The 25491-nt window shown below is 36.2% G+C and overlaps 1 protein-coding gene across 1 annotated transcript in view; it reads right to left on the minus strand.

The window, feature by feature from the left end:
* Positions 1-25491, minus strand: part of LOC118984195 (kynureninase) — a 75779-nt gene that overhangs the window by 11981 nt on the left and 38307 nt on the right. Inside the window, exons 4-8 of the mRNA XM_037041966.1 lie at positions 16228-16310; positions 9059-9120; positions 5987-6058; positions 4730-4804; positions 1610-1756 (exon numbers count right to left, since the gene is read on the minus strand). Of these exons, the coding sequence (XP_036897861.1) occupies positions 1610-1756; positions 4730-4804; positions 5987-6058; positions 9059-9120; positions 16228-16310 (439 nt within the window). The remainder of the gene's footprint in view (positions 1-1609; positions 1757-4729; positions 4805-5986; positions 6059-9058; positions 9121-16227; positions 16311-25491) is intronic.

A 25491-nucleotide genomic window follows, 5' to 3' on the forward strand; every position in this document is an offset into this window, starting at 1 on the left:
ACTTAGATGGAACTGCTCGCTCTTATCTTTATTGGACTGAAAATTCTGACAGAATTTCAGGTGGCAGGCACTTACTACATTTTCAACTGAATGAAAGCATGCAAAACACTGAGAGAATTATTTTAGCAACCCAAGTAGTTAAGAGTAAGAATAGCATATAACACCTAAGTAAACAAGTGCATTTTGTTTTCAAGTGGGAAAGAAAAGAAAACGTACATCTGAGCACTTTCCCTAAATTTGTATTTGCTGAGGACAGGGAAGGGGGAACATGGCCATCACTTAACAACAACGGAACAGATATTCTGTACTCTTCCACATCTACACAAAATGTATGAACTGGCTCTTGGCATTCCGAAATAACACCTTTGAAGACAGCGACTCAGAAAAGTCAAGTAATTTGACTGAGACTATATAACAAATGATGTAGCCAAGATTTGAACCTCAGACTGTGTGGTTGATTCCTAAACCCCTGGTCTTTCTTCTGTATCTTAGTGCTCATTTCTGTGAAAGTTAATGAGATGTGCATGTATACTGAGGGACTGCTGATTTCTTATATAACATTTTAAAACATGATGTTTTATTGGCCTCCCTTTATTTTGGTGCTTAACATTTAATATCTAAATTGGTGTTTAACATTTGATATCTAAATTAAGAAGACATTATCTTTATATCTTTTGTAATGCACCACTTTCACCGTTATCCATCAAATCAGTTGGAAGTCGTGGTTGGAAATTCCTAGAGATTTCTGATAATGGTGCTAAATTTCTCTTCATTAGTTCCATTCATTAGCTTCAATAACTGAATATATTAACTAGACCTCACGTGTACATTACTCCCATAACTTATTAATGTTCAGAACAAAATTAGATTGTCACCTTTTTGAATACATGACTTGATTTCCAAATCAAATAAAACTAATTAAAATTTTTTAAATCCAAATTTTAAACGTTGAGCATTGGTCCTCTCTGATTTCTTTTTTTAAGCAAACAAATGTTAAAATGACATTTTTATAAACACATATATAAAGAGACAAAATTTCAAAATGCTAAACAGTTTAATGCGATTTAGTAATACTTAAGGAATTGTGATAGGTGAAATTATTTAAGATTTTTAGGGGGGGAATGTCTTCCTTAACGTAAACTGTGCAAAACTCAATCTACTGATAAATGTTTCTTCTTCATTTCCTTTTCTTCAGATACCAAGGATTAATAGAGAGTGAATTATATTTGAAATGGGTCACAGTAGGACAAACAGTCCTAGAATGTAGTTACTAACCTAAATATTCCATTTGCTTCTATTGACTAAGCAGCTCATTCCCATCAATACTACCTGTAGGAAGCTCGCCTGTTCCCTTGATTAGAGGTAAAGGTCGAGACAGGAGATGCTAGTAAAAAGGTGAGACCAGAGAATTGACAAAAAGATGTTTGTTTGTATAGAGATGCCTAAAGCAAAACAGACTATAGGTCTTTTAAATGCAACGCTTTTTCTTTTTTTAACTCTTTAAACACTTTTACGCAGACAGAAAGGTGCTCTACTCGAAGTGTGGTTAGTATACTTCTCAGTAGAGTGATGCTTGGGTGTGATGGGAAGGAGCAGATGAGCCACACACCTTTGCTTGCCCTGCTTTTGTGATGGCGGGTATATCAAAGAACTGTCCAGTATAAAAATGCAGGCCGCTGAACAGGATCACTGCGATGGAGTCTCCTTCCTTCTCAATTACTTCAAGGATATCTTCTGTTCTCAAGGTCTCTTCTCCCTAAAGTCGAGTGAAGCCTAGGTTACATCATATCCACAATAATGAGTTTCTCACTTCATATTTCCCCACCTAAAATTCTCTATGAGCTCTTTCCCACCATAAATAAAGTCAAAGGTAAGTTCTTTTCAGGTTATTGATTTTCCAAAATTTGGTAAGAAAGCAGCATTTGAGCATGTTTTGTCTTATTATTAAGTAATAATAATAAAAGAGTAAAAAAATTTCTACAAAGTGTATGTTTTTACAGAACCCTAATTGATTTATTTTTCAGTTTTTCAATGAACTGTTATTATATGCTTACCTATCAGTTGTTTCCTTCCTATTCCTATTCAATACAACACAGGAAGTAAAAGTTCATGAAATACTCAATAGTGAGATAACTTTTTAGAAATAAGTAATTCAATGTAATATTTTTTTCAGCTTAAATAAAAACACATGCATATGTTATAAATAAAGTGTATGTGCCTTTCCTCTGAATATAGCCTAACCAAGATCTTCTATTAACTTAAGCATTAAATCTTCTCCACAGCAATCTAAAGATCAAAACTCAGACATGAAGGAAAATATCAACAAAACTCAATTATTAAGGCTATTTTTCTTTACATCTCCCTAGCTAAAATTAATGATTGATTGCTCAGTGGAAATTGTGAATGAATTTAGATTTGGTCTTACAAACAACATGAACAAAAAGAAGTCAGCTACACAGGAAGCATCAACTTGTATCATAACAATTTTTATCTATTTACAAACTCAGTGATACTCAGCAAAACATCTAATTCCAAATTTACTAACTTTCTAATTGGAAAAAGAAATTGTGTAAGGAATGAACTAAAACTGGCTAGTATTTTTTTAAAAAAGTGTTAAGGACTCTTCTCCAGTGCTGAATCTCACATGACTGTGAGGTCAAAGCATCATTAGCTGTATTACTATCTGAGGAAAATTTGTTATTGTATTCATAAGTTTTCCTTCAGTTATGTTTAATGTTCGGTAATTCTTGCTGCTTGCTAATTACTGCATCCCATGTCAGACATAAATTATGTGTACCACAAGCATAAACACACTCTAACTTCTACTAAAAGCTTAGAACTTGTTCACAAAATAGAATCTATGAAAACAATATTGATATTGCAATCTCTAAGTTGTTAAGTGATCCATACTTTATATATAAAAAAGAATGATTTCAGTAATTCTGAATAAATCTAAGTAATAATGCAGAAATATAGAACTCCTTTTCTTAAAAGACTCTAATGTGTTGTGTCCACTATAATTTCAAAAAGAGTAGGAAAAGTACTCAATATAATAATATGTTATTTATTTTAAGACTCAGTATTAAGCAAACAAATATATTTATTAAAAATAGAATAAGGCAGCAATTTTCAACTGGTGTGCAGAAAAAAAATTCAAAACATGCAATACTCAACTATTTAGCCATGAGCAATGACCTTTTTTTCTTTTAGGTTGTTAAATAAAAAAGTGACAATAGTCAACACAATAGCCACCCAATGAGAAAGAATAACATTATCCCTATTTTTTGTCAGATTGGCAAAAATATAACATATTTTAGTGTGCCACAGACTTTTAGTAATCAGTTTATCTGTGCCATGGGTGGAAAGAGGTTGAAAATTCCTGGGATATGGTCCTTTTCCATGTTGACTTGCTCTAATCTACCAATGNATTTATTAAAAATAGAATAAGGCAGCAATTTTCAACTGGTGTGCAGAAAAAAAAATCAAAACATGCAATACTCAACTATTTAGCCATGAGCAATGACCTTTTTTCTTTTAGGTTGTTAAATAAAAAAGTGACAATAGTCAACACAATAGCCACCCAATGAGAAAGAATCAACATTATCCCTATTTTTTGTCAGATTGGCAAAAATATAACATATTTTAGTGTGCCACAGACTTTTAGTAATCAGTTTATCTGTGCCATGGGTGGAAAGAGGTTGAAAATTCCTGGGATATGGTCCTCTTTCATGTTGACTTGCTCTAATCTACCAATGCACAAAAGTGTCCCCAAGATTATGACTACTTAATGAGGCTTCATAACACTTGTCATCTTTAAAATTAAGATGTGACATATTGGTGGCTATATTCACTTTTGTTTGACATAAGCTATTCATATATGACCTATGAAAACATATCCTCTCACAGGTGTGGGAACTTTTTGTTTCATTGATTTATTGCATATTAACAGATAAAAGTGAATGAAGTAGATTTTAATTCCTCCAAGTATTCTAGATTGAGAGAAACAATTGCTCAAACATTGGTTTAGCAGCCTGGTAGCATCATTTTTGGAAACTAAAATTTATTCTGTGTAAATCTCTTAGTGTGAAATTTCACAAGCTGCAGGGTTTGTATGTTAAAGTTTCTACAGTTTAGATATGCCTCTATTAATGTAAAGTGAGCAATATTTTAGATCTTGAACCCATGCTCACATCTTTTAGGTATTTCCACTGTTGCCTGTTTAAATATGAAGGAATCCCAGAGAGATAAAGTAACTTTCCTAAAGCCCCTTTCCCAGTAAGTTGGTGGGTATGAAATTTTTCACAGGTATATTATCCAATTACAAAACCCAAGCTTTTTCTATTATATGAATCCCTTCTTTCACCTTAGTCTGAGCTCAAAAGAAAACATGTGATCCTTAGACTAAGAAGAGATAAAAGACTGGGATCATTCAGCAGTTCCAAAACATTATCACTAGTTTTTAATGTTATTTTAATCTGTAGACAATGACATTTGAATTTAAAAATTTGCAGTAAAACAACATGCTTGTAATATAACTAGCCTTTGAAAAATAAAAATAGATATATATCTGAGATACTTCTCCATTTTTAGCAAAATGATCTGTCATAGGAATATAGTCCTTTTACTTCCTTGAAAGTTCCATTGAAATAATGAAGATAATAAATTGAGGAAAATTTTAAAATCAATATTAAATAGAGGCATGATGAATATTTATTTGTTTCTCATATACCTCTCTTGGCTTTATCATCCGCATGCTTTTCTCAATGCTGAGTCCATGAAGTCGCAGCTGGGATTCAATAGCATACTGGAAAACAAGGATAATGTATGGAATCAAGTCCAATATATACAAGTACTTTGAAATAAACTCTGATAATAGATAATAAGACAACAGTAAAAGTGTATTGTTATATTAAATCCAAGGTCAAGGTTAAAAATGATAAACATTACGCATTAGAGAAGAACTGCTTAATTAATTGACACGTTCAGGAATCTGAACATTCCTCAGACACTAAAGGATAGAGACACATGAAAACACAGGAGTGATCTAGGCTTTACAGGGCCATAAGAAATTTTTAGAATAGGATATTAAATCACTTATGAAAGTCAAAACCAGAATTACAAAATAACCAAAGTGAGTAGTGTCAACTTACTAGTCTAGAAGAGAGCATATAGAAATGGCTTGCCCTGGAAAGGGCAAGCTAATAAAAGGAAAGAACACCAAAATTTCTCTCCCTTGAGAGTACAAGATAAGAATGGGTTGCAATCACAGTGACTTGAATTTTTTAAAAATATTAATTGAGAGTTTGTTTTTTTTTACTATAGTAGTGACTATTAATAGAGACACAGTTAAAAGACTTAAAATTACAAGATGTGGGCTAAAATAGTTAATGGTGAAAATATAAAGACAAAAGTTTTCTTTGACATTAAAATTGAAATGTGCAATACACTGTTATCTGTGTCTGTGTCTGGAATGATCGGATTTCTTAATTGAATAGCCGGTAAAGTAGCATGATTTTTTAGTGAACCACATGAGATATTTTAATACCTAATAAGCAATTTTTAAAATATTTATTACTAGTATGCTATAAAAATGGACAAATAAGAGTTTATCTTACTACTTGTACCTAAAGGGTTAAGCCCTGGGTTATGTACCAGTTTGCTTTTATATAAAATAAAAAACTAACATGAATGAACAAAACTTTTCTAACTGCACTAGACTTAGACCAGCAGTTTGTTCAATGTCGTTAGAAAACACTAATGAGTCAATGTTCTGTTCAATTTTTACCTTCCTTAGCACATGTTTTACTTGAACAAAAGAAATAAAGATATAATTTATCTTTTAAAAATTCCTCATTAGAACATTTGGCAGATCTTTTATTCTAAGGTTACTTGACAAAAACTAGAAAATAAACATTCAAGTCAGGCAAGTGATACACTCTTCTAGAAGGAATAGGTAGAATATAAATATAATTTGAAGAATCCTTACATGGTCTGAGGGGAAGGCTTTGGCTTCTAGAAGAATTTTATACCGTTTTGGTGTAGGCTTAAAAAATGATAACTGCAATAAAATGGATTTATTGAGAAAATCATTAATTCACAATTATACATTTATTTATTTTATAACTATACACCATTTTATAATCTCCAGCATTTTAAATACATTAATTATACATCTAGGTGTCTGTCAAGCATACCTTTTCCAATTAGCCTCATTTCCAATGAATTATAAAAAGAAAAAAATACTGGCTCGTTATATTTATTGCTGTAGAAGCAAATTCAGGAGAAAATGTGAATCACAAAATACAAACCCTTCAAGTTATTTAAATTTCAATCAAAAATGATCTTCCCAATGCATTCGATGGTAATTTCTCTATTGTGAGACTGAAATCCCATGGCTTATACATGTCTTATTTATGCTGATTTATCTTCCACTGCAGATTTGGTTTCTAGTACAGAATATTTTCACTGCTTTATTATGTTATGGGACTTTACTTTAGATCCAACTAAAAAGTACCTAAGCCCTAATACGAAACACTGCACATTTCTAGAGGCACCAGGGAGAAGTGGCTCATTTATGCAGTGGAGCCCTTTTATTTCTCCCCTCAGCTCCCAGCGGAGAATGACAGTAACAGCAATGAAGATGATCACTGCAGGTAATTCGGCGTCGATCACTGGTGTGAGTGCTAAAGCAATTTTCACATAGCATTACATTTCAAACTGATGCATCCCTACAAGGGAGGTATTATTTTCCTCATATTCACAAAGAATAATATTAAGATTTTAAAATGCCAAAAAACCTTGTCCAAATTCAATCAGGCACTAAGTAACGTAGGTGGGAGCCAAATCCAGAGGTGTCTGAACTTAAAACTATGCTTTTCACCTTGATACTTAACATACCCCATAAGTATGTTTCTTCAGTTGTATTAGTAATGATTTCTCCATTTTACTAAAATAAAATATTAATATCTTCATTGTGAATTTTGGTCATGTAGACATGTTAATAAAAACTTAAAAAGAAATTTCAAAACATCAAGCAATTACTGTAGATATTATACTTCAAATCCAGAATATACTGAGTTGGCCAAAAAGTCTGTTTTATTTCATAAAATAAAAGACATATTTTTCATTTTCACCAATAACTGTATTGATTTGGATATTTTGAGTGTGTCTGCTACCTCCTGCAGGGTATAGTGTTGATTGTTCTCAATTAATGTCTCAATTTGGTTGCTATCAATTTCAATTGGTCTACCCAACCATGGAGCATCGTCCAGTAAGAAATCTCCAGCACGAAACCTTGCAAACCACTTTTGACCACGTTTGGTCTCTCACAGCACCTTCTCCACATCTTTTGTTGCATTTCAGTTGTATTTTTGCCTTTCTTCAAATAATAAAGCATAATATGGCAAAATATTGTGTATTTTCTTCCATCTTCAGTATTAAAATGGCTACACAAAAATTCACCAATCTTGACAAGTTTTTTTAATGCACACTGATATGACAGCTGTCATAGTGTCACAATAAAATCTAACAAAACTCTTTTGAATGAAGTTAAAGACAACTAAGTGCTATTAGAACCATCCTTGAGAAAAAAAAACTGACAAACTTTTTGGCAAACCCAATATTTCACATTTATTAAATACTTATAGTACAAGAAGCACCGTATGCATGGTGACTCATTTTGGGTACTAGGTCCCTTTTCTCCAATTTAAAGTTGGGAACTGCTCTGCCTGGTTTCAGGAACTGTAAACCATCTCCCGCGTCTAAGGCTGTGAGCGACCTCCAGAATGCGAGCCACTGAGGAGACAATGCTTGTCTCTGGCAGCAGATGCTGCCCCTGCTTCATCTCCCTGCCTTCAAAGTATGGTCAGATGGTCAGAGACAGGTGAGACCTCTCAGAGGAGGGGCAACCTAGGCCAAACACAATCATTTGGGAGGCGATCATAGAAAGACTTGGGGGGCTGCAACAAAGAGAGAGTGATGGACCCTTGCCCCCCTGGGCTTTGATGAAGCCTAAGTCCCCATGTCCTCTGGGAGAAGAGCTTCCTGGTTCTAATCCACTTAAGCCTGAAGACCTGTGATGGGGAAGATGGTGCAACCTTTCACCAGCTAGAGCAGGGCCTGGGTAATCTGGCAAGATAAAGAATTCTTAACAATCCCGTGAGATCTGCTTTGCTGAGAATGCTTTTAGTTAAATGATAAAGGCCTGAACGAAAGTGAGTTTGTTTTCCCAAAGTTCTGTAGCCTTTTAAGTGACAGACCCTGACTTAGGAGAAGTCCTAATGGTTCTTTGTATACTATCTACTGTTTACTGCCTGGCAATGATTAATAAGTTGTACCTGAACTCCTGTGCAAAAAACAACAACAACAACAACAACAAAACAACAACAACAACAACAAAAAACAATAAAAGGCTGTCTAGGCAAGGGTCAGTGTGCTCTCTCTCTCCTTGAGAGAGAGTTGCCAGACCACTCCAAGCCACTCTCCCTTTGAGAGGGTGGCCAGGCCATTCTGAGGCTCTCCCCCCTTGAGGGACTAGCTGTGCTGGACTTTTTCCTCCATAGGAGTTGGTAGTCCATGTGAATTTGTCTCATGTCTCATCCATGATGTCACGGGCACTGCTGGTCGGTGCACTCGTCAATTTAACCTTATTTTCAAATCTATTTCAAATAGATTTTTATCTATTTTTAAATCTATTTTTAATCTATTTCCAAAAACGAATCTACTGACCTATACTAATCCATACTCCTCCCCTGCTAAATTCCTGCATATTGAAAAACTACCTCTCTATAAAGTTCAGTGTTTACTAGCATTTGTACATCATTAGTTTGCGTGCCTGCTTCAGTTTTTCTTTTTACCCACCATGACTCTTATTCCTAACATTCTGAGATAAGTGTTGTTCATTATTCTAAAGCTCTTCACAAGAGTCAACTCTCCCATGAGTATGAAGAAGCCATTTTATCATGGTCCATCATTTCCTGTTAAAAATGAAAAAAAATCTAGAAACATGTCAGATTATGTAATGAATGTATACTAAACATTGGTGGGAAAGAAAACTTACCAGTAGAAGATGTAAATTAACAGTCAAACCATTCATTAGGACTATTTCTTTTTCATTGGCTCCTGCAAAGTAAATATGTCATAATTAAAATATTTCTATTAGAAGCCCTGGCTGGTGTAGCTCAGTGGATTGAACTCGGGCCTGTGAACCACATGATCGCAGTTAGATTCCCAATCAGGGCACATGCCTGGGCTGCAGGCCAGTTCCCAGGGGACAGACGAGAGGCAACCATACATTGATATTTCTCTCCCTCTCTCCTTCCCTTCCCCTCTAAAGATAAATAAATAAAATATTTTTTTAAATATTGCTATTAGTGCTAAAGATACTTGAAAAAACAAAGTAGGAAGTTTTCATTCCATCCTCCTCAATGTTTTTAGGGATAAGAGTACATTTGATGTGTCATCACAAAGAAATGGAAGTTTTCCCACTTGACTCATTTTATGAAACAATATCTGGACTTAATGGAAACAGCCAGCTAAAAATATGTTTTATTTTTTATACAGTAAATAATAATAGCAAAGTAATGAAGCATTTGTTTTTTCCTGTAAACTAGAAATGATTTACTCTATTATCAGCTAGCTGGTCAAATTCCCCCAGAGCACATTTTTGTGGTAAGTGTACGTCCAAAAGAAATTGTAAATGAGCCCCGGCTGGTGTAGCTCAGTGGATTGAGCACAGGCTCTGAACCAAAGGGTCACTGGTTTGACTCCCAGTTGGGGCATATGCCTGGGTTGCAGGCCAGGTCCCCAGTGGGGGCCAAGCGAGAGGCAACCACAGACTGATGTTGCTCTCCCTCCCTCCTTCCTTTCCCCTCTCTCTAAAAATAAATAAATAAGATATTTTTTAAAAAAGAAAGAAATCGTAAATGAAATGAAGTCCAATTACATTTTTAAAGTTGTTTTTAACATCAAATTAAAATGCACATTTTACAAAAGAAGGCTGCTACACCAAACTTAATTCACTTTAATTCCAGAGAGCTATGTGATAGTTTAGAAGACAAGAGAGCTAGCAAGTAAAAATACAAATATCTAAATAGTCATGGGGCTTATTTATACACGCTGACATAATTAACATACATAAGTATTGTCTGATGAAAAAAACATGCAAAATTAAGATATCCACTACACAATCATATCTGATCCAATTTCTGTTACTGAGAGTTTTGGCGGTAGAAACAGACCCAGAGCACGTACTGGAGCACATACTGGACAGTAAACTCAGAGAATGTTAACAACAATGATAATACTTTTCCTATTGTTAATTCTCATGTTGTCTCTTAAAGCCAATTAGACCTGTGCAATTGGGATAATGCCTCTTTACCATCACTGGGAAAAATAGGCTACAAGTTTTAATATTTGTAAAGCTGAACTAAGTAATAGAAAAAACATATAATACAAGTCCTCTATTCTGCATGCAAAGAAATGCTTCTACTAGAGTCATTGTAATAGAAGGGACAGTAATTGGAATAATTATTCTAAATAATACATAAATTACAGGATTAGTTTACTTGAGGGGAGGCCACTAGAAATAATTGTACAACTTATGCATTTAAATTTCAACATAGCCATTTAGGAAGGAACCTGTGTCTTCATACAGAAACAACAAACACACAGCCAAAAAATCCGCCTCTTGTTGCATTTGGCAAATGGATTTCCCCATTTGATATGCAGGGTTTGATATGCAAGGTGGGTGTATGCCTGGTCATTGTGAGATGTACAGTACCTGATGTCAAGGGGCAACAGAAACAATTTAATTCTACATTCCAAGGAGTAAGTAAAATTTATCTTAAACGTACTACATAGATATGGATATGATGTGCTTATGATGTGTACATGACATGTATCTATTATATGACAATCTTTTTGAAATCTGATAAATGATGCCAGATCTATTATGATTGTTTCTCTGCATGACAGTATAAATATTTGCTATTATTTGTACAAGATTACATTATCTAAGATATGTAATCTGATATTACCCTTCACTCCCTGTTAGTTATTTACACAGTTATTTACAATGGTTTCTGAGAACCATTTATTTCAATAAAATGGCAGGGAGAGTGGAAGAAAGGAAGGAAAAGTAAAGAGACAATGAATTAGTAGAAAAGGAAGCATTGAAAGAGTAAGAAGAAGAAAACACACACCAAAAAAATCACAAAATGAAACTAAAGAAATAGAAGAGTCAGGATGGAGCAGGGGAGAATTTCTACAGAAGCTCAGACATTCCATTTTTGCTTAATTCCAATTTTGATTATATTCTGATTAAAATAATGATAGATTCCTGGAAAATTTTAGTCCTCCATAAAATGCAGCACTCATATGAGGTCACCAATATTTTTTTCTTGTATTGGAATGTGATGAACCAGATGTACTGAGTGTAATTAATCTAGACACACACTTGGCACTGTGCTTTCCTCCCCTCAGAAGCTAACACTGAGTCAACTCTTTGTAAAGAATCCCTCACTAACTAGAATAATTTGTCTGCCCAAACACATGACAATTATTCTGCCTTGGGACATTTAAATTAAAAATTCAGCTTCTCAAAACGCTGTCCTCATGTGCTACTGAAGTTTATCAAGAACAGGGTCAGCCTGGCATACATACCCACACACACATGTACACCTGAGCACATATCTTTTCCAGTTCAAATAGTATTTCTGAAACCATCATTGTTTTTCTAATATATTTAAATATTGTCAGCATTCCTTAAGAAAATAAACCTTTAAAATAAAACCTGGAACTCTTTTAAGTTGATTTTCTTTGTTTCTCTTCATTTTTAAAGAGCTTTTAAAAAATTAATGTTGCATCATCAACAAGTATTCAGGAAAATTATTTTGAAACGCTTCTCCAAAGCTTATCAGACCCTGAAAGAGTCTTCACTTTGAAGGCCATCCTATAACTCACTGTAGTATGTGTTAAGGTTGAATCACTTCATTTGAGATGGGTGTGAACCACATCTCTCATGGGGAAAGTGAATGCCTGCTTGTTTATTTATTGAACATATATATATGCAAGCAATACCTTCTTATCTCTTTGCCTGGCAAATTAAAGTTTTTTGAGCCCTTACTAAGTGCCAACACTTTTAAATATGTGACATGTATTAACTCATATAGTCTTCATAGTAAACTGATGAGGTTATCTACTTAGATTTTTCATATTTTATCAATGAATAGAAGGATTCCAAAGAGATGAACTAACTTTCCCAAAGTGTCACAGAAAGTAGAAGACAAATAATTAGCCTCTTGTAGAAAAAAATGTAATTAAAGTCTTTGTTCACAATTATACAAAAATTGTCTATTCCCTGTACATCAAATATAGGAAGTCATGTAATTCACAGACTTTCTCCTGCATCTTTCTAATTGTAATTTATTTTCAAATATTTTGCAAGGTGAATATGACAGTGTTCCCGGCTGCTTAACACGGTAACAGGGTTCATGATGGGTTTTGCAACTTCCATATTCTTTTCTGTTCATTTTATTAAGCAGTTGCAAATATTATTGTGGATGTAAAGTCTGTGGCTGGAAGAAGTTTGAGAACTCTCCACTTTATCTTTCAAGCAGCAAATTCCTTTAGCTTCTCAAGGTGGCAAATGCATGGCTGAGCATTCAGACTCCTTGGAGAGAGCCTTCAGGGATTACTGCTTCTCTGAGGGTCAATTCCAAATTTCATAAAGCAAATTTATGTTCACATTACAACAATATTATAAGCTGAGATGCATGTATCTAGACCTTTGTAATTTTTATGTACCCAGGGAGAAGTAGGTTTAGTAATAATACTAATAATATTCTTCAGCAATTCTATTTCTAGTATCTTGATAATATGATATTAAATATAAGAGAACATTATTACATGTTTTGAAGAATCATTGGCTCTATATAAAATGTGTCCTTAATAGATATTCTTCTCATCTGAAATTGGTATGTTTTTTTATGTCTATGAATACTGTTTGTTCATTGTCTCTTCTTCCTTTCTATCCACTCTATCAATTTGAACAGCATAATAATTTTTATTATCCTCCTGTTACTTCTTTTTGAGATATTTTATGATGAAATAAAGGCTGTGGTTTTAAGAACGTGGAGGAATAGACCAAAACACACAACTCATCCATTTGCCCAGCAGGCAGCAAAAGCAAATTTGGTTTCTGCTGCTCTTTACTGTACTAACCACACCGTAATTTTAAGTATTTTGTGATTGTTACCAATTCTGCTCTCAAAGAAGATTCCAGGATTCTAGTATTACGATGTGGAAAAATAATAAAAGTAGATATAGAGTATAGTATATACTCTAAAACTAAAAACAAATGAGCAGCTTATTAAGTGTTTTTCCTATTTTAAATTCGACCAAATTTTTCAGAACTTTCTAGTAACTGAGACAGAAAAAGAACTTGCATGGGATTTGCAACAAAGATAAATATATGCCAACACATTCTAAAGGATGTATTTCTATTAAAGCAAACAAAGTGAAATCATTCAGTTTTTCCACTTGACTTAAGAACCATTTCTGTGACTAGTACATACAATTTTAAGAGTAAAGGAATTTGGGCCTAGTAGCTACTCAAGTTAAAAGAAAATACCAAGCTTTTAAAATATTGCTCATAACATAACGTTTGTAGATGCTGTCAATTGGTATATTTCTGATCAAAAACAAAAACCCAAAACAATAAAATAATAATTAAAATAAAAATTACGTTCATTCACTGACAATATTTCAAAGGAAACATGACAGAAACACAGATAATTAAGAGAAGTTTGTTCCATACATGTTATAACTTTGTATAATATTTCCAAGACTAGCAGAACATCCTAAGGCTAGAGTTCATAAATATTCTTTAAAAATTAAATAATTTCAGTCTCTTTATCCTTCTAAACAAATCTGAGTTTTCTTTCATTTTCCTTGCAAATGATAATGATGGGTGATTGGTTTGAATCTTCAGGGATTATTGTGACATACATTTATTTACTAGGCAACAAAACACATGCATATTTACTAAGCAGCAACAGAGCTATATACTTTTAAATGGTCAAAGGAGATGTTCTTGCGGGGTTTATTGGCTTTATAAATAAATCTCACTAAATAATATCGGCTGACCGGTTTCCTGGACTGGATATAAACATCCTAACTCCTCTGTAGAGGATGATAAATATTAAGCACAAACTAACGGGATTAGAATAGAATTGCTATTCTGAAAGCAATCCTGGAGGGGAGGAAAAAGATCCAAAGCTAAGGAAAACATGTATTCTCAGGTCAGATTAATGGAGGAGCTATTTTAGGCTTTTTTGTTTACATGTTAGACATTTGAATGAGTGTAAATGGCTTCTAAAAAGTGAGTACAGATGAAAGCGTTATTAAACAAATGCTTACTACGTCATTAGACACAATTCCACGTTTGTTCAGGGGTGAGTTCCTCCATTAGAATATGCATTCCTCTTAGTAATGCCCAGAGCCTGATCAAGTGCTGCATTTTTAAGAACCTGGCTGGTCTGGCGGAAAATGCTCGGTTTTTGCCTTTAGCAGCACAGGATGACAAAAAAACTTTCATTCTCAAGCCCCGGCGTGGACAGCTGTGTTAAAATGCCCGGAGAGCTCATGGGGCAGTCCTGGACTCAGGCCCTGCACATGGCCTCCCTCCACGTGCTGCCCCCCAGATACCTCCCTTCCAGCCTCTCCACTGCTTCTTTCTTCAGCAATGGCAACGTTTCTGGTTTGTAATGATTTCAATTTAATTCTTTAAAGGTACTATATGTTTGTTAAGTACGTTTTTGTACCATTTTTCTGTGTTTGGAATAGAAGGAAGAATTTTCAGTTTGTACTTCATTGATTATGGTAAACTAGAAGTCAACATACTGATCTTATAATATAAAACAGGTAGAAATGTGTAGGGTATAAAGATTACTTAAAAATAACTAGTTGGAAATACAGCCTGATTTTGCTTGCAACCATTCTGTGAAGTTTTTTATTGTTTAAATATTTTGAATTGGTAACATATTAATATATTTCATAAACTAAGACAGATTATCCTTAAAAGTCCAGTAATTTGGGCTGTTTTAAACATGAGGATACTCTTCTTCATGCTTGTGGTAGAATTTGATATAAGGTAATTTTAGGAGGCCATTGTACAGGGAAAAAATGTCAGAATCTTTGGTTGTCCAAGTACCACAGAGAAGACTTTTTCAGTGCAATCACAGAAGGTGGTATCTACAAGCGAGAGGCCAAGCCAGGAACCAGTCTTTGTTCTTGGACTTCTTGCCTCCTTCCAGCACTGTGAGAAAATAAATTTTTGTTGTTTAAGCCACCCAGCTCTCCTCACTCTAATTCCATTTTCTCACCAGCTCAAGTTGATTTTGTCTTCTGATTACTGGCCAAGATACAATTAGGGTAAAATAAACGTATTTTTATACTTGCCTATAAGGGGAAGAGTTTTGAAAAGCCTTTTGAAAGTCAAGATTCTTCTAAATCCTTGATATATTTGCAAATAGCACCATTCCAATTGCTTAAATATTGTTTTTCATTTGTCTAAAACCCTAAATTTCATATAAGATTACAGGCAATATGGAGTACTCAACCCAGTTAAGTAAACACTTTTCAAAATGTTAATACATTTACTATGTAAAACTAACTTGAATACCACTAAGAGTACATATAACTCACTTTAGGAAATACATCATAGATCAAAAACCAGCATAATAAACTATGTTATTTTAAGTAATGTTTATTCTAATCTTCAAGAGAACTCCATGGATTAAATTGTAAGGAGCCAGAAAAGAAAAAAACACAATATAAAATTATTGGATTTTTAAGCTTTTACCATGTAAAGGCTAAAGTTTATTTTACTATATAATGAAATCTTAGAAATTTTACTTAAGATGATTTTTATGAATTTTGTTTAATTATAGTTAATGCAATGCATGTGTTTTCCACTGGAGAGTAAATATTAGTTTTAAAATAGACAAGGAAAGCCATAACATGTTTTATTTTTGTACCAAATAACCTAGTTATATTCTTGGTCGATAGCAGTCAAGTCCCAATTAAAAGTGTGCTTGCTTTTCCCTATTATGGATTAAAATGGAAAATCAGGATGTTTTTCAATAAGATTGTAACATCATAATCTATGTCTATAATTAAATAATAAGGTCTTTATAATTATTTTGGGATAAATTGTTTTGTACTTACCGACAATGTCCGTCATAAGGCCTATAATACCCTCATCTCCTGTAATCCAAGGACGTTTCCCTGTGTCGTGACCATAGATTCCCCTGAAAGGGACAAAGGGAATAAACATTCTTTTCTTGCTTGTGTGTGTGTGTTTGTGATATTTTCAAATATCATCATTAACAACTGGACAATTCTACATGAGCTTTGTAATGTTTTAAAATGTGTTAGAAGCATGCTTCTAATGTGTTTCAAAATGTTTTAGAAGCATGCTTTCAATCACATGAAAGCATGCTTCTAAAACTAAAAGCAATACTTGAGAACTCTGTTTTTTAACCTGTCATTTAAAATTTTCTTTGATTCACTTTCTCTGCAGGATGTAGGGGAAATTACCTATATACTATCCATTACTTTTATTTAGAATCTAAGATACTTTTTAAAATTATTTTCAAAATGTTAACACTATTTGTGTTACTACTTGTATACCTGTAGCTTATGTAGTATCTATAATAAAACACACCTTTTCTGAGGCTAAACATTCCAATGATTACAAATTCAATGATAAAATATGGTTACAATCTCTAAAAAGTATATACAATATAATTATACTTATGATGACATTTTAGGTAGAAAAGGAAACTTGGCAATAAAGTCCATCCTACATCTTGACCTATGTCTAGCGATTTCATCTATCATATTTCAGATTAATTTCATTATTCTAGTGAGTATCCCAGAAGGCATAATAAAAAAATTTAAAAAATACAAGAGAACTTCAACTCACAAGTTTTCGTCAAATGAAGAAGGCAAATAAATACATGAAAATATAAAAGATTTTAAACAAAGGGCCAAGCCAGGAGGTAGGGGTAGGGATGGGAGGATGGTTGCTGTTACAGACTTCTTTTTAGGAAGCTCCTAATTAATTGTTCTTAATTTTTAGGGGATCAAAACCTATGTAAACTTGGAAGAAAGAACAAGCATGTGATTTTGTTGTTGTTTCATTTTTGTTTTTGTTTTTTATTTTTGCATAGAGCAGACTGGGAATGCAATTCAGTAAGCTGGTGGTAGTGAGCTGTTAAACCTGTTCTCAGAGTTGAAGGGTAGCAGAATATGCCAGCCTCAAAATATCATGCAGTGCATTATTTTGAGCTGTAGACAGTTGAAAATCATCAAATGCAGGGGAGGCTGCCTTCTCTCTGTCTAAAGATAGATACCCCAAAGAAACTAGATTCTATAAATACCCTCTGTAGGAATTTCATCAACCAGGGAAGATTGACTCACTGCAGAAGAGATTAGAAGTCAAAACCACACCCAGATAAACTTTGTCACAAACTTCTTATTTCTCATCTATTATTCATGGGTCTATTCATCTTTTCTAAAAATCATTTATTCTCTCTTGCCCCTCTCCATATTAAGATGGGATTTAAGCCTGAATTCTAAGCACCTTGGGGAGTTATTCATTTTCCCCTGCCTATCCCATGTGTGTACATGAGGGATACATGTTAATAAACATGTTAGTTTTTCTCTTATTATATTTTATTATAATGTTTCAGCTAACAACTCAAGGTTGGAGGCTGGGGTGAAGGTGGAGGGCATAGATTTCTTCTCCTTCCCTAGAGAGCAGTGGAAAAATCAGAGAAGGGGCACCCTGTTTTTCAACCTTGCTGATTTTCATGGCGTGAGTTCCCCCACTGTGGTCGCCTTCAGGGTATCAACAAAAATCCTGAATACTTAACAGTTGCTTTTCGTCACCTAGTCTCCGCCACTTCTGTGTCACTGATGGTTATGAGACTATCTTTATAGAAGCTTATCGGGCCTAATCTTCCAGTTCTTTAAAAGTAAACGGGTGACAATATGCACTTGAAAGGATTGCCAGGAAAACTAAATAAAATGACATGTAAAAGAAGACTGCTATGTACTAGGCCTTTTCTGAGTCTTCTTAACTAATGCGAATCTGATGTTAAAATTCCTTTCTTTCATGGGTCTGTGCTGTACAGCACAATTTGAAGACTAATATTTCAATTACCATGTAAACTAAGATGAAGGAAGAAGACTGTCTGTGGGAATAAATATAGACTGTAAGATTTAAGGAGGAAGAGAAGGGCAATTATTAGTTATTATTATTCATATTATTATTAGATAGCCTGCAGCTTGGCTTGTTCTTGACTTCAAATATAAATGCTAAAGACAAAAATCATTATCATTAAATGGTAGTTAAAGGCAGATACTTGGATCCTTTTTTTATTTTAATCACACGGAGCTCTATGGCCTTCCCGGAGAGCACAATACATCTTATCTCATTTAGGTAGTAAAATTCTATGTTCTGCCTCAGAGAATTTATATCTCAGAATATAATGCCACCTACATCTCACTCTAGTAGACACTGTGGTAGTGGTAATAATCTTTAAGAATATGTTTCTTCCTGCAATGCTTTTGGCATCTCTGTCCCTTTAAAATATCTTAAACAGAATGTGCTTCTTCATTTTGTCAGGCCACTGGCCTGGGGTAAGAAAATGTACTTAGAAACTGTTACCCAAATAAACTCAAAGTGAAGTGGCCTGTCAATTGAAATAATTGATGTAGATTAGAGTGCAGTTATAAGCATTTATATTAGAGTTAAGAAATAATTATATCACTCTCATTCAAAACTGCTTAAAATAAGTTGCAATCTTCATTTACAAATACTAGAAAGAGAGGATAGGAGAGAGTTAACTCACTCCAAGTTAGTAGACAGACAGACAGCTGTGAGCAGAATAAAAAAGATAAGCTAGGTATTCAAGGTCATGAGGGCAGAAATCTGTGGGTAGCTAGCAAGGGGCGAAAATGGGCTGGCATGTCACACCCAGGGTGACCTATCTTATCTAACCTAGCAGGTCCCTGGTCATGTGGTTTAGATCCCTTGACCTTTCATATTGCTGGTCATGAGGCTTTGATCCTGGTCTGACCTTTCCTTCCCTGGCATGTCACTAGCCATTAGGCCAGAAAGTGATCTCACACGACCTCCATACAAACCCTTGCACACCTTCTCCCTTAAGCATTTACTGCTAGAAGATAACATCCAAGCCTCAGTTGTGTTTCAGCTCAAGGCACAGAAAACCATCAAGGCCAGGTAAGGCAATGCCATGCTGACATCAGGACCAGCTACGGAGGCTAATACCCCCAACCTTCCTTGGCACCAACCAATCAGTAGAGACTACACCCTGAAAGAACGCACTTGGAGAGCCGATGAATAGGTGAACATTCTGTTGAGATCGTCCCCAGGGACCTCCTCTAAAATTCTCACCCTTAAAAGTCCTTAAGAAGAAGAACCCAGCATGGCTTTTTCTTTCTGTGGAGCTCTGCAAAGCCTTTCCTCCTCTCCTTCCCCCAGATGAATATATCCTTACCTTCTTTTTCCTAATTTTCAAGGACCCTTCTTTTGCCTCTACAACTTGTGTTTTGAGCCCACGCAGCCCAGCTGGCTCATTCCTTCCATGGCTCACTTCTTCTATCTCTGTGACTTTCTAAATAAACTTTTGCTTGTATTTGAGTCTTGGCGTGGGGTTCTTTCTTAGCTGGAACTCAGATACCAAGGTTGCTAACACTCAGGTGAGTGTTACTGGTGATTGGATCATTTTACCACTGACACCAGGGCATACCTGGCCATGAGTAGGGTGTTCTCTGAGAAGTCCAGGAAACAGTATTTGCTCATGAAATTCAATTTCAGAATATAAAATCTAATCGTGCATAGATCCTCTTTCAAATAGGACTATGGTTTAATCATACTACAAAATAAAAAAGTGGCACTGCTTTTAAAAACCCTCCTGCCAATGAGTAAATAAATGATTTTAGAGTTTTCCTTCATCACATCACAGCTCTTGTATGTGTGCATATGTGTGTGATTTAATTGATAATCACTAACAGATGTATCAGGAAAATCTTTGTAACATGTCATGTTGTGTACTCTCTTATTCATACTGAAGGGTGGCAGATTATGCCACAATAAAATTTTCTTCTTTGGCATAAAATTATTTTGAGCTGAAGAAACTTAAAAAATAGGAAATGCATACAGAGATGGTCTCTGAAGTCCCCTTAACCTGCCTGAAAGCAGATCTTCCAAAAAGAAGTCAATTGTCATAAATCCTCTCCCCAAGAAGTTTCATCAACCAGGGAAGATTGACTCTTGTCACAGGAGAGGAGGCTAGATGTTGACACAACACTCAGAGAAACTGTCACAAACTATACCTCAGGTCTATTCTTCTAAGGGCCCATTTGTCTTTCCTAAAAATCATTAACTCCATCCTAAGTGGCCTGTTCCTCCCCACTTTTTCCTACTGAGGTAACACATAAGTTCTCAAACTGCATTGCTTTTGGGGGGGTTGTGTACAAAAACGAGCCACCTAGTGAACCTGACAAGCTCAGAGGGGGCCTGCAGCATGGGTCTTACAAACTCAGAAAACTGAAGTAATCATAGAGGGTGGACTGAAATTAAAAATTCCTAACTAAGCCCTGGCAGGTGTAGCTCAGTGGACTGAGCCAGGCCTGCGAACCAGTGTATTGCCGTTCAATTCCCAGGCAGGGCACATGCCTGGGTAGCAGGTCAGTTCCTAGGAGGGTACACAGAAGAGGCAACCATACATTGATACTTCTCTCCCTCTATCCTTCCCTTCCCCTCTAAAGATCAATAAGTAAAATCTTTAAAAAAAAAAACTTTCTAACTAAAAATGAGTCAGAGTAGGAAGTCATGTCCTAGGCTATTGTCTTCCTTGACAAAAGTTACTCTTTACTTTATCTGAGTCTGTCTATTGTCTTTTTGCATCTATGATAACATACCCAAGAAATGTTAAAGTAATCCCATTTTTCCCAGGTGCCTCAAGGCACAATCTCCCAGCAGAGCACGAGATCAAGAAACTCCTCACTATTTGTCTTTGTTTGTTTGTTTGTTTCAAATAATGTTTTCAAATTTATTTAATTATTTTTCAAGTACAGTTTTCTGTCTATTACTCCCATCCCATCCCACCCCCCATCTTCCCCCCTCCCTCCCATTTCCACCCTTCTCAGTTGTTGTCCATGTATCCTTTATATAGGTTCCTCTAAATCCCTCCCTTATTTCCCCTGAAATTCCCTCCCCTCTCCCCTCTGGTCTCTGTCCCCCTGTTCTCTATTTCAGTGTCTTTGGTTATATTTTGCTTGCTTGTTTGTTTTGTTGTTTATCTTCCTGTTAAAGGTGAGATCATATCGTATTTGTTCTTCAACACCTGGCTTTTTTCACTCAGCATAATGCTTTCCAGTTCCATCCATGCTGTTGCAAAAGGTAGGAGCTCCTTTTTTCTCTCTGCTGAATAGAATTCCATTGTGTATATGTACCATAGTTTTTTGATCCATTCATTTACTGACAGGCACCTAGGTCCTTCCAACTCTTGACTATTGTAACTTGTGCTGCTATGAACATTGGGGTGCATATATTCTTTGGGATTGGTGTTTCAGGGTTCTTAGGATACAATCCTAGCAGTGGAATTGCTGGGTCAAAAGGCACTTTCATTTTTAGTTTTCTTAGAAAATTCCATACTGTTTTCCATAGTGGTTGTACCAGTCTGCAATCCCACCAACAGTGAACTAGGGTCCCCTTTTCTCCACAACCTCTCCAGCACTTGTTGTTTGTTTCTTTGTTTATGATAGCCATTCTCACCAGTGTAAAGTGGTATCTCATTGTGATTTTAATTTGCATCTCTCTGATAGCTAGTGATATCGAGCATCTTTTCATGTGTCTCTGGATCCTCTGTATGTCCTCCTTAGAGAAGTGTCTCTTCAAGTCCTTTCCCCATTTTTTAATTGGGTTAGTTGTCTTCTTAAAGTGAAGTTGTGTGAGTTCTTTGCATATTTTGGTGATTAAACCTTTGTCTGAGGTATCATTGACAAGTATGTTTTCCCATACAGTTGGAACTCCTCACTATTTGTCTTGTTCTCTACAGCGCAGCTCTACCTGCCATAAATGTCAAATGTTAACCATCCTATGCCCACCTACATAAAAGAAGTGAGTGCCTATCCATTTTACTCTTTACATAATCACAGATTTTCCCTCTTTCCCTCCCTAATCTACTACCAACAGACTTCACCTTAACTTCCTATGCCTCCTGCTTTGATGGTAACACACAAAACTAGGTGCAAACCTACCATTCTCCAGAGCATTTTCCCAATCCATTGAGATTTTGCTTCCCAACAATTGTTGTCAGTTTGGCCCAAATAAATTCATAAAATTTCTCTACAGGTTTGGATGTTTCTTATATTTATAGGGTATTACTTTAGCTGTTTTTGGTGATGCCTTCATATACGTAACTTTAAAAATTACTGAATTTTTATGTAATTTCTCTTGCTAATTTGCCTGTTGCCACTTTATTTCACAAACCCAGCTATCAGACTTAGGAAGATAGAATAATCTTCTTTTTCTACAAGAGAGAAACACTGACATTCAAGGAGGCTGCAGTGTCTGCAGGAGCACACCTCTCCTGTGGGTCTCACCAGTGCCTCTGCTGTACACACTGCCATGTGAAACAAGTCATTGTCTGCAAAGCAATGTGTTTGTTCCCAATATGTAATTCAGTGGGCTATTTTCTTCTTTAGTAATCCTATGTAATATGTTACCCTTTTAAATGGATTCCTATAAAGACACAACTACGGCAAATTTTTCACTTCTCTGAAAAAGAAAGAAAACCATTTATCTAGCAGATATGTCAACACAAAAGACCTAAAATATTGTGGTTAAAACTTAGGGTCTTAATATACATCATGCAAGTTGCAATTTTGCTCTTTATGATTGGTATATATCTTTCCCTTCTAGCCGATACAGTGTGCAGTGAAGAAGACAACCCCAAATAGGGATTTGGAATGGGGTCCAGAACCCAAGGTGTCCAGGAAATATTAGAAAGTTATATAAGATGTCCTTACCCCTGCCACACAGGTATGAGTTGGGGAAAAGGATACATGCAGCAGGAACATGCAGAGCTGTTTTATACAGCAACAGCTTTGCAGCTAACCTCTGGCATGATCATTTAACATATCTATGACCTTTAACTGGTTGCATAGATATGTTAAATAGCTGTGGCTAGGCTTGGAGCCAGAGGGATGAAAGTCACTTCTCTCCAAGATGTAACTGGGGTCAGCTCCCCCTGGTTATAGTGCCCGAGTGAGAGCTTGGAGATGATTGGCTCCACGCCATGGGGCCAGACCTGCCCAGACTCATGATGGCAGCCCGGTAAACTTGGAATAATACAGGAGTGCTGGCAGATATAACTGATTGTAGGAGGAGTTGGAAATGGGGGTAGAGAAGAAGGTTGGCATGGGGATTCACATCCAGACTCAACAGCCATGTGAAAAGAGAACCACACAGTTTTGCCAGGGTGGGGACCTTCACAGCTTTGGTGGAGAGAACCACATGGCTTTGGCAGAGTGAGGACTCCGGGGCTTTGGGGCACTCCCTTTGGCCACATGTCTTAGAAAGCAGGAGAGACTTTACCTGGAAGAAAGGGGGTAAATGGACTCCTGCTAGTGGGCCATGAGAAGGTGCCACATGACCTTGGATTAACTACAGATCCTGGTGACAGCACAGCTGATGCTGGCGGGAGCCCAAATCACAGACTTCTTCTTTTCCTGACATGCAGTACCACAGATTAAGGCAGAGGGAGAAAGAAGGACTGTGTGTGTCTGTGGGTATCCTAAAGTACTTTAATATTTTAATGAAGACATTAGGTCACTACTTTAAGCCTGTATAGCTTTAAATAAACATTTCCTTTCCTTCTCATAAATCTCTGACATTGGGAGACATCTTTCCTCTGATGGAAGACAATGTGAACCTAGTGGGGGGTCCTTTCAGTAATAGTATATATCATACCCTCCTTGGCCCTGTTCTGTAACATAGCTTCACTTTACCACTGTGATTATTAACCCATGTTATTCTCCTTGACATAACCTAGACCACTAGTAAATATTTAGTATAAAATGTTCTCAAAAAATTATTTAAGCCCATTGCCTGCTTATTCTAGCATACCCACAGGGTCCAAGCATATTTGTAAAAAGGTGCAAAGCAGGGGTCTCCAGAATATAGGAGAAGTTCACCACAGCCCATGGTTGGGGGAAGGGGGAGCAAGTGATATGGCAGTTAAAGTACTTTTCACAACAGTGGAAAATTGATAGCCACATCCTTCCTGAAGGGAAGCAGACTGCTGCTCAGGACAAAAGGACTACATGACTTGCAGGGCATATAGTCACTCAGGCTGTAGCTGGGGGAGTTTATACAGAGGCTCTGTGAGAGGCAGGGACCCAGTGACTTTTTGCATCATGGAGAACTGATGCCCTGACTAAAGATGTCAGCGAAAAGAAGGTAAAAGATACAGGATCTCAGGAAAAAGTAGTAAACTGTAGGAGGGACCAGATGTGAGGTCCTGTAGGAAGTCCCAGGCCAAGCACTCAAAATAAAGGTGGGCTGAAAGAGAAGGGAATTCTGCTGTGAGTGCCAAAAGAGTAGAGAAGCAACCACGGAGGCTGAAGAGGGATTCTGTCCTGAGGCCTGAGAGAGGAAGCAGTGAGCAGTTATGCAATTTACAGTGAAGTGGTCCACGATGAGGGCTGGTGTGTAAGGTAGATGCCATGCTGGCTGGGAGTCAGGATTCCACCATGAGGCCTGGGGTAGTGAGGAAGGCAGCCATGTGGGCTGAGGAAAGGGTGTAATGAGAGAGCGATAGAGCTGTGCACAGACCTGCCTATCCAAGCAGATTCATGGGTGGTTCTTTGGAACCTAACTGTGACCAGGAATGCAGACTTCTGCTTCTCTGAGGGATGTACAGAGAAGCCACTTTCTTGGGACGTGTGTCTCCCTGGACTCTATCATAATCCAGTGTGACAAGGCACATGTTTCCTAGACAACTTACCCTGATCCTAAAGGAGAGAGTTGCTGGGAGAGGAGGTGACTCTGAAACCCACGAGTGTACCTTCCAGAAGGGATGGAGACCTGTTTGCACAGCTGGCTTAAGAACAGATAAGAATATGGGGGCCTTTGGGGCATGCTTTTTGCTTATAGCCTGATGGGGACAAAGGGAAGTGCTGAGTCTCGTGGGAGAACAGGGCTCTGAACAGAAGTGCTTCCATACCCGCTGCCCCAAGGTTAGAAACCTGTAAATAAAAACCTGCTGCCTTCAACACTAATTGTTGGGTCATGTGTCAAGGTGCCACGGGGATGGGCCCCAGTTTGCTTATATATTAATCTTGTTGCTTCTTTTTGTTATGAGACCATTTTGCTGATAATTATTATATATC

The sequence above is a fragment of the Sturnira hondurensis genome, unplaced genomic scaffold, assembly GCF_014824575.4.
Source record: "Sturnira hondurensis isolate 20B ecotype Veracruz unplaced genomic scaffold, ASM1482457v3 Scaffold0003464, whole genome shotgun sequence".
Classification (NCBI taxonomy): domain Eukaryota; kingdom Metazoa; phylum Chordata; class Mammalia; order Chiroptera; family Phyllostomidae; genus Sturnira; species Sturnira hondurensis.